Here is a 13,550-nt window from a genome sequence, read left to right as displayed (position 1 = left end):
GTTACAAGCAAGTTAGTCTCTTCTGATTGAATCTAGTACGTCGTTATTGAAAAATCGTCAAGTCGTTAGATCGTGAATTGTCAATCGTGAAATAATCGTGGAATAATCGTAAAGAGACGTAAATGGAAAGAAAAGAGAGAGAAGACGAAAAGAAAAGAAAAGAAGAAGGAAGAAGGAAAGGTTGGGGGTTGCAGGGGTTGGGTTATTAGATTGTATGGTGGTGATAGATGATTTGATGGTGAAAAAGGGGATAATCAACCAAACAACAAATAACAAATAACAACGCACAGACACTTTCATCCAACGATATAAACACATCTTAACATCTAGACTCATCTATCATCTCATGTGCTCGGTTCATCTCCCATAGTAAGGTCGTGTCTCGCTTAATGCAATACTTGACGTCTTACTCGCTGTTGTCAGGTTACTCGCTCTCGAGGCTTCTTGTCTTGTAATTAGTGTAACTCCCATACCTCTTACCCCAATGATCAAAACACGGAGGGATTCGTCACCATCGCGAAATCATGTAGAGGCAGCTGAATGATCCTCCAGCCATTTACTACTTTTACCTCCTGTTCTTTCCGTGAGGTGCATTCCCACTTCTTCTTTGTTATGATATTCAGACATCTTCATTTGCTGCGACGAGTTCTGTGAAACTTGCTTGGCAACCACCCCGTCTATCCTTTACTTCCGACATTCGGGAGATTGTGCCGGGTCAACCAGATCCATGTCCTCGGTGACATTGGTCGATCGCAACATGATAGTGGTTTCAACGATGAAGTCAACATATCCTAGGTGAGTCGTATATGTCACGTCTCACACAGCTAAATGCGTGCATACGAAAGATGTTATCAGTGATCTGACCAGGGTGAGGTGTACGGGCGGTGATGCCCGCTTTCGTCAACCGGTGTTAAGCTTCCGATTCCCATGACTGTGATTATGATCTGGACCAAGGTTCGAAAGGAGGGGTAACCCGTTCAAAATTCCCAGAATCAGACGCACGAACCTCGGCCCCCGAACAAACAGACGGACAAAGAAGTATAAAAATAACACACAACACATGCATACAACATACAACAGATGGATCATAACGTACAAAGTACATGCTCATCCAAGGGATCACACCGTCCTATCCATATCGCTGACCAAGCTTACACCTACTTGTATCTCCCATCCTATTCACCCTCGGCCATACAGTAACCCTTTGTTACACGCTTAGTCATTCGATTAGGCCAGTTCCTCGTACAACTGATCATCGTCATACAAGTACCACCAATTTCCCGTTACTCTCCCCCCGTCATCGGATTTCTCCGAATCACATTCAAAATCACTTTTTTGCCTCTCGATATCGATATACGACCCATACGATCCACCACTTCTATTCACCAACCTACCCTTCTCTTATTTCTTCTCTCCCAAGAACCAATATCTCATACATAGGACCAATACATCTTTTCTCTCAACAAAGAAAGTATTATCCTGTTGGTCTGGAACCGTCGAGTTGGGTTCAAGCGATCTCAAGATCATCCAAGTCATCTTCCGAACCTCGGCCTCCCGAGTGGATCGGGCGAAGATTGAGTTTGTACAACAAGACACAGATCGACGCGCAAGAGATACAATAAGGCGACCTACTCCATCCATTATCTTTCCATTGCCATCGTACCTCATACATACTATAGTACGATGCCCTCCTCAACCGGTCGCGACTCATCACCCTCTGCTCCCTCCGACGAAGCACCTGTACCCTCCTCGCACAGCGTGTCAACGAGAGTAGGAGGCGAGGATGAGCAAGATCTGAAAAAGAAGATATCGCAAGGTAGCGATGATAAGAATGGATCGTCATCGAAAGAATACGAGGAGCGTGGGATACAGGAGATCGAAGATGAAGGTGCGAAGAGAAAAGTCATGGTTGTAATGGAGCAGAAGACGGGTAAAGAGATTTTGAAACATGTCGATGGTGGTCCTTACACACAGCCTAGGTGGTGAGTTCCACTTCTACTCGCACATCTATGGAGTCCTACGCGTACTCTTCAATTCCTTCCTCCCATTCACCATTCATAACACATCCACCCGATCTGAGAGCGAATCGAAGCTAATCATTGCCCTATTCCACTATGTCAGGCGACACTCCCTGCCCTTTATCAGGCCGAAACACCCCCCTCCGCCACCACCTCTCACATTGGAAGATGCCAAAGTGACACCCGAAGTGACAGCGAATTTCTGGGATACACTATTCTTCAACTGGATCAGTCCGATGATGGCGTTGGGTTCCGCCCGGCCACTGCAGGATACCGATCTCTGGAAGATGGACGAAGCTCGATCGGCTCATGGATTGGCTGAGAAACTCCTTATCTCTTATGCAGCAAGGACAAAGGCTGCGAACGAGTACAATGCAAGATTGGCAGATCCAAATACACCGTTACCTTTTTCAAAACGGATGAAATTCTCCTTATTGCCCAATCGGCAGAAACGAGAAAAGGGATATCGAGAAAAACACGGCAAGAAGCATGCTTCTCTTGCATTAGCTTTGAACGACGTCTTTGGGTGGTTTTTCATCTCGGCGGGATTCATCAAGTTGTTCGGTGATGTTTGTCAAGCAGTTACTCCTCTGCTTATCCGGGCTCTGATCAAATGGTCAACGAATTGGCAAATTGCCGATGCGCTGGGTACACCAAAACCCAAGATCGGTAATGGTGTAGGTATGGCTATAGGGTTATTGTTGTTACTCTTAACATCCAGTTTGAGTATACATCATTATTTCGTCCGTAAGTGAAGTGAAATTTTCCAAAAGTCTACTGAGGGTATCAATGCTGATTGAATCGATGTAATGATAGGATCAATGGGCGTTGGTGTTTTGTCTCGAGCGGCTCTTATCTCAGGTATATATCAACAAGCCCTTCGATTCACCCAGAAATCTAGAGGCGAAATACCAAATGGTAAACTTGTCAATCACATTTCGACGGATACAAGTCGAATCGATTTCGCCGCTGGTTTCGCACATATAATCTGGACTGCTCCGATCCAGATGATCGTGATCATCAGTGAGTTGTCTTCACATTTCGGACATTGATCACTTGCTAATCCGGTTTGATAGTTATCCTTTTGGTTCAGATCGGTTATTCCGCCCTACCTGGTATTGCCTTCCTTCTCATCATGACCCCACTGCAGGTTATCTTCATGAAGAACCTGTTTGCCATACGTAAAAAGGCTGCTCAGTGGACCGACAAGCGGTGAGTTTTTAGACTGAGTTGGGAGTATGTAAAAGGGCTAATCTCGATTCGTTACAGTGCAAAGCTTCTTCAAGAGATCTTAGGTGGAATGCGAATCGTCAAATACATGGCTTGGGAGATCCCCTTCCTTGAGAAAGTCCATGCTATCCGAGGTATGGAGCTGAAGTACATCCGATCGCTCTTGACTTTCCGATCAGGAATGATGGCTTTTGCTATGGCCCTACCGACCTTGGCAGCTATTATATCATTCATCACCTACAGTGCTACCGCCCACGATCTCCAAGCCGCCACCATCTTCACCGTCATCACGCTTTTCCAACTCATGAGAATGCCTTTGATGATGTGGCCGATGACTTTATCGGCTGTTGCCGACGCTCTCAACGCTCTCGGAAGACTAGAAGTCGTGTTCGATGCTGAACTGGCCACTGAGACCCTTAGAATCGACAGGACACAAGAAGAAGCTGTCAAGATTGAGCATGCTTCTTTCACTTGGGATGCAGCACCCATAGAGGACGATGATGGAATGATGAAGAAGCTGGAAAATAGATATGGTAAAAATCCTGGTGCTGGCAAAGGAGGTCCTCAGGCCAAAGAGAAAAAGACCAAAGTCAAGTTATCAAACAACAAGAAGAACAAAGATATCACTGCAGTCGACGAGATCGAAGCTGAGATGGCTTCCGGTGGACCTCACGATGCAGAAGCGAGTAAACAAGCTGTCGGTCAGGGTGCACCTTTCGGTATACAGCCTCTAGATGAAAAGAAAGAGAAGGAACATGTACCTGAAGCGAAGATTTTCCAAATCCACGATATCGATATCAGTATCCCTAAGGGGTCTTTGACCGCTATCGTTGGTGCGATCGGTTCTGGTAAATCGAGTTTCCTGCAGGGTCTTATGGGTGAGATGAGAAGGACGGAAGGCAAAGTCACCTTTTCAGGCTCTACTTCGTTGTGTGCCCAGACTCCTTGGATCCAGAATGCCACGGTCAGAGAGGTAAGCCCGAGCCTTAACTTATACCATCGTATGTGCAGAAGCTGACACGATGTTCCAGAATATCTTATTTGGTCAACCCTGGAACGAAGAGCGATACTGGGCTGCTGTACGAGATGCCTGCCTTGAACCTGATCTTGAGCTCCTCGAAGACGGTGATGGAACTGAAATCGGTGAAAAGGGTATCAACCTCTCTGGTGGTCAAAAGCAACGTGTCAACATCGCCAGAGCTATCTATTTCAACGCCGACATCATCGCGCTTGATGATCCGTTATCTGCTTTGGATGCAGGTGTAGGTAAAGCACTGTTCTTCAACGCCATCGTTGGCGCACTCAACGCCAAAACCCGAATTCTTGTGACCCACGCTTTGCACTTCTTGCCATACGTGGACAACATCATCATGATGGAAGATGGCCGTATTGGCGAGATGGGTACCTATAACGAATTGAAGGCACGAGATGGTGCGTTTGCACGATTGATCAGGGAATTCGGTAATGAAGAACAACACGAGGAAGCCATCGAACAAGAGGAGGACGCTATGAATACCTCCGGTCCAGCTCACAAGTACGATCGATCGAAGATGGTAGCGAAAGGTACTGCTCATACTCTTATGCAAGCTGAGGAGCGAAACACCGGTGCATTGAAGAAAGGTACTTTCTGGTCATACATCAAGGCGGGTAATGGTCTCTTCATGGCACCGATCTTACTCGTTGCTATCGCTTTTGCCCAAGCTACTTATGTGATCACGTCCTATTGGTTAGTATGGTGGCAAGAATACAAGTGGGATTATGGAAATGGGTTCTACATGGGTATCTATGCTGGTTTAGGTATTTTGACCGCCATCACCATGTTCTTCCAAGGTTTCTCTAACGCTCTCATCAACTATTTCGCCTCGGTCAAGATCCACAAAAACGCTATCACAAGAGTCATGTTCGCCCCGCAGTCCTTCTTCGACACTACCCCTCTTGGTCGAATCATGAACCGATTCTCGAAGGATACAGATACCATCGATAACACCCTTTCAGACGCTATGCGGATGGCAGTCGGTACTCTATCGAACATCGTTGGAGCCACCATCTTACTGGCCATCGTCGAACCGTACTTCCTTATCGCCATGGGTGTAGTTTCGTTGCTTTACGTCCACAATGCCGCTTTCTACCGAAGATCTTCGAGAGAGTTCAAGCGAATCGATTCGATCTTACGATCTTCTCTATATTCGCATTTCTCCGAATCACTCTCGGGAGTAGCAACTATTCGATCATATGGCGAATCCGATCGATTCTTCAAGGATAACGTATATCGAATGGACGTTGAGAACCGGGCTTACTACCTTACGATCATCAATCAACGTTGGTTAGGTCTGAGATTGGACTTCTTAGGTTCTCTCCTATCCTTCTCCGTGGCTATCATCGTGGTCTGTTCACACAAGGTATCGGCCGCCTCTGGGGGATTGGGCTTATCAACTATCATATCTGTTCAACAATCCTTCTCATGGTTGGTTCGACAGATCGCCGAAGTAGAGAACGATATGGTCGGTGCTGAGCGGATTATGCATTATGCCAACGAACTAGACCAGGAAGCTCCTCATCAGATCAACGAGGTCAAACCCAAATCATCATGGCCTGAGGAAGGTAGGATCGAGTTCAACAATGTCAAGATGCGATATCGAGAGGAATTACCCGACGTACTCAAGGGCCTGACCATGAATGTTGGAGCGTCAGAGAAGATCGGAGTGGTCGGACGAACTGGTGCAGGGAAATCATCAATCATGGTTGCTCTTTTCAGGATGTCCGAGCTCTCCGGCGGATCAATCAAGATTGATGGAGTGGATGTCTCCAAGATTGGTTTGAATGACTTACGATCTGGTATCTCCATCATTCCCCAGGATCCATTATTGTTTAGTGGGACATTACGATCGAACATTGATCCTTTCAACACTAAGACCGATGCAGAGCTGTACGATACCCTCCGAAGAGCTCATCTCATCTCCAACTCGCCCCGACAATCTACTTCCCTCGACGGTGAGACTGAGAAACAAGCTCAGAATGTCAATTCGCCCTCGAATAAACGATTCACACTGGACACGGTCATTGAAGAGGAGGGCGGGAACTTGTCAGTGGGAGAACGATCTCTTGTTTCCCTCGCGCGAGCTTTGGTGAGAAATACGAAAGTCCTGGTATTGGACGAGGCGACCGCCAGTGTGGATGTGGAGACGGATGCGAAGATCCAGGAAACGATCCGGAACGAGTTCAGGGATAAGACGTTGCTTTGTATTGCCCATAGACTCAAGACTATCCTCAGTTATGATAGGATATTGGTCATGGCTGATGGACAGGTTGAGGTGGGTCCGATTGTCTCCATCCCCCTGACACCCCCCCCCCCCCTTCTTGTCCTTCATCCTCACCCATGTCCGTTGTATGAAGAGAACATCTGTGCTGATTTTTTGACCTTGTAGGAATTTGACACACCCGAGAATCTTTTCTTGAAGAATGGTATTTTCACGGAAATGTGCGGGAAAGCGAGTTTGACCTTGGGTGATATTCGGGTGAGTACCTCTATGTTTGGACCTTAGCAATTATTGAGTTTGATCTGGTGCTGATGACTTGCTGTGATAGGCCGCTGCTGCTTTGCGATTCTAATCTTGATCTCGACTTTGTATTTGTATAGCATCTACGGAAGGAAGGCATTAGTTTTTTTGATGGCATGTATCGCACGAGGTCTGGTATGGGTACAATAGAAGAGTATATAATGAGTATGTCATCTGGGATAATGTATAATGATATACTGTATGGGCTATGCATCAAGAGCTTTTTGGCTGCGGGTGGAATATATATTCATACGCACGAATGATATCGATCATGTCGCTACGGCGTAAACCACATTTGAACTGTCCTATCGATAGTCAGTCAAAGAGAGTGGTGGTATCAAGCTGGGGTGAAATCTTCACAGATGGTGTAGTTGCAGCATGCATGTTACTAAGCTACCGACTTTTCATTTGGTTGAGGTAGTTGAGAAAGATCATAAAGTGGCTGAAGAGGCAGGCTCGTAAATAAGTTGACTTACTACTGGTACAATCTTAGCGGACAGGAAACGTTGGGAATCGTGACCATCGGTCATATCGTGACGAAAAGGAGATTGACCGAACCGTTGAAACAACATGATGAAGCAGAAAACGCGTTTACAGTATTCCTGAAAGCAGGCGACAAACCTTTGACTATATTGACAGTATCACACCAAAACCTTGAACGTTCTGGTTAAAATAAGCTTTGCCACCAAAGGAGAGGTCATATCCTTTATGATAGATCTGTCCTCACCACATTGGTGAGAGGTGACTTTTGTGAGGTATCGGATCGACCTGAAAGGTGATTGGATTGCCAAGACTGTGTGGTTTGGGTTGCCTCGTGGATAAGGATAACGTATAAATGGCTTCTACAGTAATAGGTTTGAGAACAGATCAGTGCCTTGTCCATCACAGTACAGACATAATTTAAGACTGAACGAATAATTCGAATATATCTTTCGCATCTTATCGAATCAGACTGGATATTACCTATCATACATTAGAAATGCTTCTCAGACAAGCCCTCTCCCTTCTCGCAGTCATAGGCCTCACCTCAGCAGCGGTGGTCAAACGGGAAGACAGGCTGGAGTTCGAAATTGAGTTCAAGGACGACGCAGGATACCTACCATGCGACAAGGACTGGGTAGATGAACCTGGTATGTTGATCGATAGGACACATCGGAAAGTCCCGTTCAACTGGGACGCGAAAGATATCGGCACCGAGAGGGACAAGAGATATTTCAAATTTTACGTTTATGAGCATTGGATCGATTCGTCTAAGAATCCGTTTAAAACATTTAGAGTGGGTACTGCTTACAGTACCTTCTTTCTGCTTGCCTTGCGCTAATATCCCGTGTTTGTGATGATTATACCTCCAGTGTACCCTACAAGCCTTGGAGACGTCTAGTATCGTACACGATTACACGCTCGAAGGGGATGACGAGTACTTTGATTCCAAGCTCAGCCACAAGCAAGCTCATCTCTGGTGTGACCAGGAGGGCGGACAGGACCCTGATTTTCCCAAGATAGACTCGGTGAGCTTCATACGAACCGGCTCACCCAGACTGTATACGTGCATGTGGTCAAGGCTGATATTGTTTTGCTGGGAATACGTCGGCAGGATACCGTTTTTGCCGATTTACCATTTGCATGAGGATCTGGATACGCCTAGTGGGGCAGGAGCAGGTTCATAGCATTCTTCCATTGTTATAGATACTTGTGTGATCTACGAACGATATGAATATGTAGCTTGCTGAGATGTATTTCACGTCTCGAGCATGTTGTAGTTGCTGAATGTCTGTTCCTATGCGCACTACAGGTGGTCCCCATATAAATGTGCAAGTGCAGCTAAGCTACCTCAGCTGTGCTATATTCTCATCGGATATGTGACGTTCTAATTTACAAAAACATTAGTCAATCATGACAGATTATGTTCGAATCACATGCAGGGGATCACTTCACCTCTTTACAACATGACAGTCGCATCTCAGCAGCGAGTATCAGGGGTCGAAGTCTCCGTTGTTTCCTTTCACTTCATTGTTTTGTTCATTTTCAGCACTGTAGACATCCCCCTTCGTCCCCAGAATAGGGCTCCTTACATGCAACAGATTCACCTTACCTCCCTTATCTTCAGGGGGTTAGTCACTGGAGTATCATCCCAAATCATGCGAATCATCAGTGATCAACATAACCCCTTGGAGTACCTTTGTCGCCAATCGTGACGATGTAAAGGGGTAGACCATATGGAAAAGCTTAAATTCAATGCCAAGACTACTGACTGATAAGAAACGGTTCATGCCATAGAAAGCATATAAATACGACCGCCATTTGGCAAACGTCAAAACGAGTCAGACTCAACTTCTTGCAGGGCAAGTCATCATTTGGGTCACTTCTACCTATCTTTATACCAAATAGTTAATTGCTTATAACATACAGTCAACTTATTCTAGGGGCCCAGCATGTTAGTATACCAAGCAATATCAATACTTTCCATCCTTGGCTTGGCCCAGCTAGAGCAGTGTTGCCGGAGGTGAAAAGGAGCGACTATGCATTGGATTTCAACATCAAATTTGACGAGGATTCAGGATATCAAAAAACCGAGAAGGACTTTGATAAATCCGGAGAGATTATAAGGGGAGAACATACCGCCGAGTTCAACTGGAATGAATCTGAATTTGGGACGGCCAATGCCAAGAGGTATTTCAATTTCTATACCTACGAGGACGACGATGACGATGCAAAACCTACAGCTAGGTTCATGGTGAGCGAGAAGTTCAATCCCCCTCTCGTACGCTTGATTTTGACTTGATTGCTAATTCCATTAATGCGATAGTGTACCTTGGAAGGATTGCAGAAGACGGGTTATCTCGAGATATTGACTTACGACTACGAGTTGCAAGGAGAGTACAATTGGCTCCATTCGAAACTCAGGCATGAGGAAGCTAGATTGACCTGCAGGAAGGATGGGCCGACCCTTGCCGAACCTGATATCACGACTGTGAGTGGTGACAATTGCCAACTTTGTTTTTCATTGATCAAAGTTGCTAAATGTGAGCGTGGTAAATGTAGGACTACATGCCCTTGAAGAAACCCGGATCCGACGACGACGATGATTAAGATGGTCAGAAAACCGACTGAGGATATGAATGCGATCCTGAGTTTGCCATGTACAATTGTATACGATCTGTAAATGAAATGGAGCTATAGCAGTATGTATGATTAGATCTCAGCTTGCAGCCGAGATCAGAGGAAGCTTAACTTAAGCGACCCAAAATAGCAACTGACCACGTGGTTTTGTCGAATTCATCGGTGACGTCGTTGATTCCATTTGAGTGGGATAGTAGTACTCGATAACATGCATGCATCAAAAATTGAAGGAAACACATATGTTCAATGCCCATTCACTCTATCTCTTCCTCCTCATATATCCCAGATCATCCTTCTCAACTCATCGCATGCTCTGACACGAGCTGAAGATCCACCCTCATCATGATCAGAAGTAGAATACCAACACGAATACCGCCCCGAGCTATGGGCTCAGCCCCACCTCTTCGGCCGATTAGTCTGAACGTCAGACCATCCCCCTCGATACGATCGCAAATACCATCGATCAGACAGGCAAGTACCCAAGCCAACCGATCCGGCGTATCCAAGACGTTCTTCAACCCCCATCGTAGACCCCTCATATCCCCTTCCTCACACTCGACTTCATTGATCCGTAACTTATCCATCCCACCCAAATCATTCAACGCCAAATACCCCATCACCTCTCTCCTTATCCGACTTGGTCTCTCATCAGTACTAGGTATAGTGGTCCTGACGTCTGTGATCCTCTTCCACGATGCCTTCACATACAGTGAGAGACACGTAGACAGGGTGCCCTGTAATCCACTATCCTTAAAACCTCGGTTGGGAGGGAAGAAGAACTTGCCGATCTTGGAGGTGAATTTGGATGATGAGGAGGATGACGCGAAGAGAGATATGAAGGGGAAGCCTAGGTTAGTGGTAATTGGTGGTGGATGGGGCGTGAGTTTATCCATTCCCAATTCCCAGCATCCCCTCTTCACCATTGTATGTCTACTGACTCGCCACTATAGGCCGTAGCCCTCCTTCAGTCCCTTCCTCCACACGCATACAACGTGACCCTCATCTCGCCCCAGACCTACTTCGCTTTCACTCCACTCCTTCCCTCCGCATGTGTGGGCACGGTAGAGCCTCGATCGCTGGTCGAACCTTTACGAAAGCTCATCGCTCGAGTGAGGGGTCATTACCTGATGGGCTCTGCGATGGATATAGATATGGCGGAGAGGTTGCTGGAGGTTGAAGTGCCCAAGGATGGGGGAGAGGGGACTATGCGATGTTATGTGCCTTGTGAGTTGGTTTTCTGCTGTACTATGTTTCAGATGAGAGGGATTGGGAATGGTTCTGTGCTTGAACGGGATGTCAAGGGATGTGCATTAGGGCGAGATGAAGCGGATGAGTTTATATAATGAACAAAAACGCGACAGTGTCATTCAGGAGGATCGTGTTATGATCGCTCTGGTCACGGATCCAGTGGTTCAGTCTTCCAAAGCAGAGCCACTGACTGTATATCTTGTCTTTTCAGATGATAAGCTCGTTGTCGCCGTAGGATCCACATCAAACAATCACGGCGTCAAAGGTCTCGAACATTGTTATCAGCTCAAGACTGTTCCTGATGCTCAGGCGATCAGACGAAAAGTCATGGGTGAGTGTCATTTCTTCAGCACAGTAGGTCAAGGGGAACGAGATAGCTGACGATCTCGTTGATACTTTTTTAGCCAACCTCGAGCTCGCCTCTTTACCGACTACTACCCCCGAAGAACGGAAACGACTGCTCTCCTTCGTCGTGTGCGGTGGTGGACCGACTGGAGTTGAGTTTGCGGCTGAACTGGCTGATATGATGGCTGAGGATGTGTTGAAATATGTCAGTGGGAGTTTGCTGCTACTGATTGAGGTACCGACTGACTCATTGGGCAAATTAATAGTTCCCTAAACTGCTTGCCAACGAGGTCAAAGTGACTGTCGTTCAATCTCGAGATCACATTCTCAATACTTACTCTGAGAAGATCTCTCAGTATGCCGAGAAGAGGTTTGCCAGGAATGATGTGGACGTCGTCATAAATGCACGGTAAGTTTCGAAACTTATCTAAAGGCATAGCACTCAAGCTAAACAAATGTTTTTTATCCATTCAGAGTGCAAGAGGTTTTACCTGATAAGGTCATTTTGAGCATCAAGGATCCCAAAGACAAGGAAGCGAAACCTTCAAGCAAAGAGATCGAGGCTGGCTTCGTACTGTGGAGTACTGGTATCGGTGAGTCAGCTGGCCCTTCGTTTCGTAGCATTTGGAATATTCGACAAATGTTTGCTAATATTATGCTCACTCAGCCATGCAACCATTCACCAAGCGATTAGTCGAACTACTACCCAATCAATATCACTCCAAGGCTGTTGAAGTGGATAACTACCTTAGAGTACAAGGTGCACCTCAAGGTACTGTCTATGCTTTGGGAGACGCAGCGACGGTACACACCAACCTGATCAGTGATCTGTATGAGCTGTGGGATAGATTCGATGCGAACAAAGATGGTACTCTGTAAGTCGCTTCAAGCCACGTCGTGACTTGTACAGCTTATTGATTCGTGTGGATTTCTCCAGTGATTACGATGAGTGGCAAGCTATGGTCACTCACATCAAGAAACATTACCCCCTCGCTACCAAATATTTTGGCAAGATGTGAGTCTCATTCAATTTGCTGGCCAAGAGGGACCACAAGCTTATCTTTGTTTAATGGTATTGAATGAGTAGGCGAGATATATTTGACGAATTCGATAAAGATAAAGACGAGCGATTATCTCTCAATGAAGTTGCCGCTATCTTCTTGAATATGAGCAAGAAAGTCACTAGTTACCCTGCGGTAAGCGTTTCACCGCCTTTTTCTCTTTTTCTTTCTTTGGTTCTTTTCTTCTTCTTTATGCGCAAAATTGGCAATCGAGGGTACATGAAATCGGTGACGGATAGTCGGAACGAGTCGTCCATGACTGACATTGGCTATCGGATACTACATAGACCGCCCAAGTAGCTGCTCAACAAGGTAAATACCTAGGAGGGATGTTCAGCAAATTAGCGAAACAGCACAAAACCCTCGAAGCGAACGGTATAAAAGATCTGAACGATGAGGCCTACTTCCATCCGTTCTCGTACTTCCATTTGGGAAGTTTGGCTTATATCGGTAACTCGTGAGTGCAGATATAATACACCTGATCCCTCATCAATCAGCAGACCAAGGCAGAGTGAATCGAGATCCTGATGGTTTTTGAATGATCACAGCGCTGTATTTGATTACGAAGGGTTCTCGCTTGCCGGTGGATTATTGGCAATGTACGCTTGGAGATCGTAAGTGAAATTTTGGTCACTGTATCCCCTCATACCTCATACAGCAGGTTGACTAAATCACTCGGTTGGCACAATCAGCATTTACTGGTCCGAACAGACTTCAATGCGAACTAGGATGTTATTGATGCTTGATTGGGTCAAGAGAGGTATCTTCGGTAGGGATTTGTCCAAAGTGAGTTCGAGTGTTATACGAGTTGACGGGGCATCTTGCTCACTCGCTAACATTTCGGTCTCTTTCGCTCCGTCAGTTCTAAGGTATATCAGTATCACAACGCGACCGACGTCCATTGAGAAGTACAGTGCCGGGTATTATGGAGATGGGGCTTGCTAGCCAGATACGTACACGTATAATGAACA

General features: G+C 46.1%; 3 protein-coding genes across 3 annotated transcripts; all 3 read left to right on the top strand.

Annotated features, from left to right (window-relative positions):
- Window positions 1–1,683: 1,683 nt before the first annotated feature.
- I302_107470 (uncharacterized protein) lies at window positions 1,684–6,857 on the top strand (the record flags this gene model as incomplete). Its single annotated transcript, XM_065870464.1, has 8 exons — window positions 1,684–1,982; window positions 2,122–2,765; window positions 2,835–3,041; window positions 3,095–3,230; window positions 3,288–4,221; window positions 4,280–6,559; window positions 6,674–6,763; window positions 6,834–6,857. 8 exons carry the CDS (start codon window positions 1,684–1,686, stop codon window positions 6,855–6,857), a joined length of 4,614 nt encoding a protein of 1,537 aa, XP_065726536.1.
- A 927-nt stretch (window positions 6,858–7,784) lies between these two features.
- Window positions 7,785–9,895, top strand: I302_107469 (uncharacterized protein; the record flags this gene model as incomplete). Its single annotated transcript, XM_019193399.1, has 5 exons — window positions 7,785–8,081; window positions 8,158–8,313; window positions 9,237–9,539; window positions 9,612–9,776; window positions 9,848–9,895. The coding sequence occupies 5 exons, from the start codon at window positions 7,785–7,787 to the stop codon at window positions 9,893–9,895; spliced, it is 969 nt and encodes a 322-aa protein (XP_019044876.1).
- Window positions 9,896–10,267: 372 nt separating this feature from the next.
- I302_107468 (uncharacterized protein) lies at window positions 10,268–13,447 on the top strand (the record flags this gene model as incomplete). Its single annotated transcript, XM_019193400.1, has 13 exons — window positions 10,268–10,804; window positions 10,876–11,149; window positions 11,385–11,504; window positions 11,578–11,723; window positions 11,785–11,927; window positions 11,993–12,111; window positions 12,186–12,393; window positions 12,456–12,533; window positions 12,606–12,714; window positions 12,867–13,036; window positions 13,128–13,193; window positions 13,272–13,365; window positions 13,442–13,447. 13 exons carry the CDS (start codon window positions 10,268–10,270, stop codon window positions 13,445–13,447), a joined length of 2,070 nt encoding a protein of 689 aa, XP_019044877.1.
- Window positions 13,448–13,550: the final 103 nt, after the last annotated feature.

Source organism: Kwoniella bestiolae, chromosome 6 (genome assembly GCF_000512585.2).
Source record: "Kwoniella bestiolae CBS 10118 chromosome 6, complete sequence".
Classification (NCBI taxonomy): domain Eukaryota; kingdom Fungi; phylum Basidiomycota; class Tremellomycetes; order Tremellales; family Cryptococcaceae; genus Kwoniella; species Kwoniella bestiolae.
The sequence above is the reverse complement of the archived record's forward strand: the minus strand, read 5'-3'. Positions and strand labels throughout refer to the sequence as shown.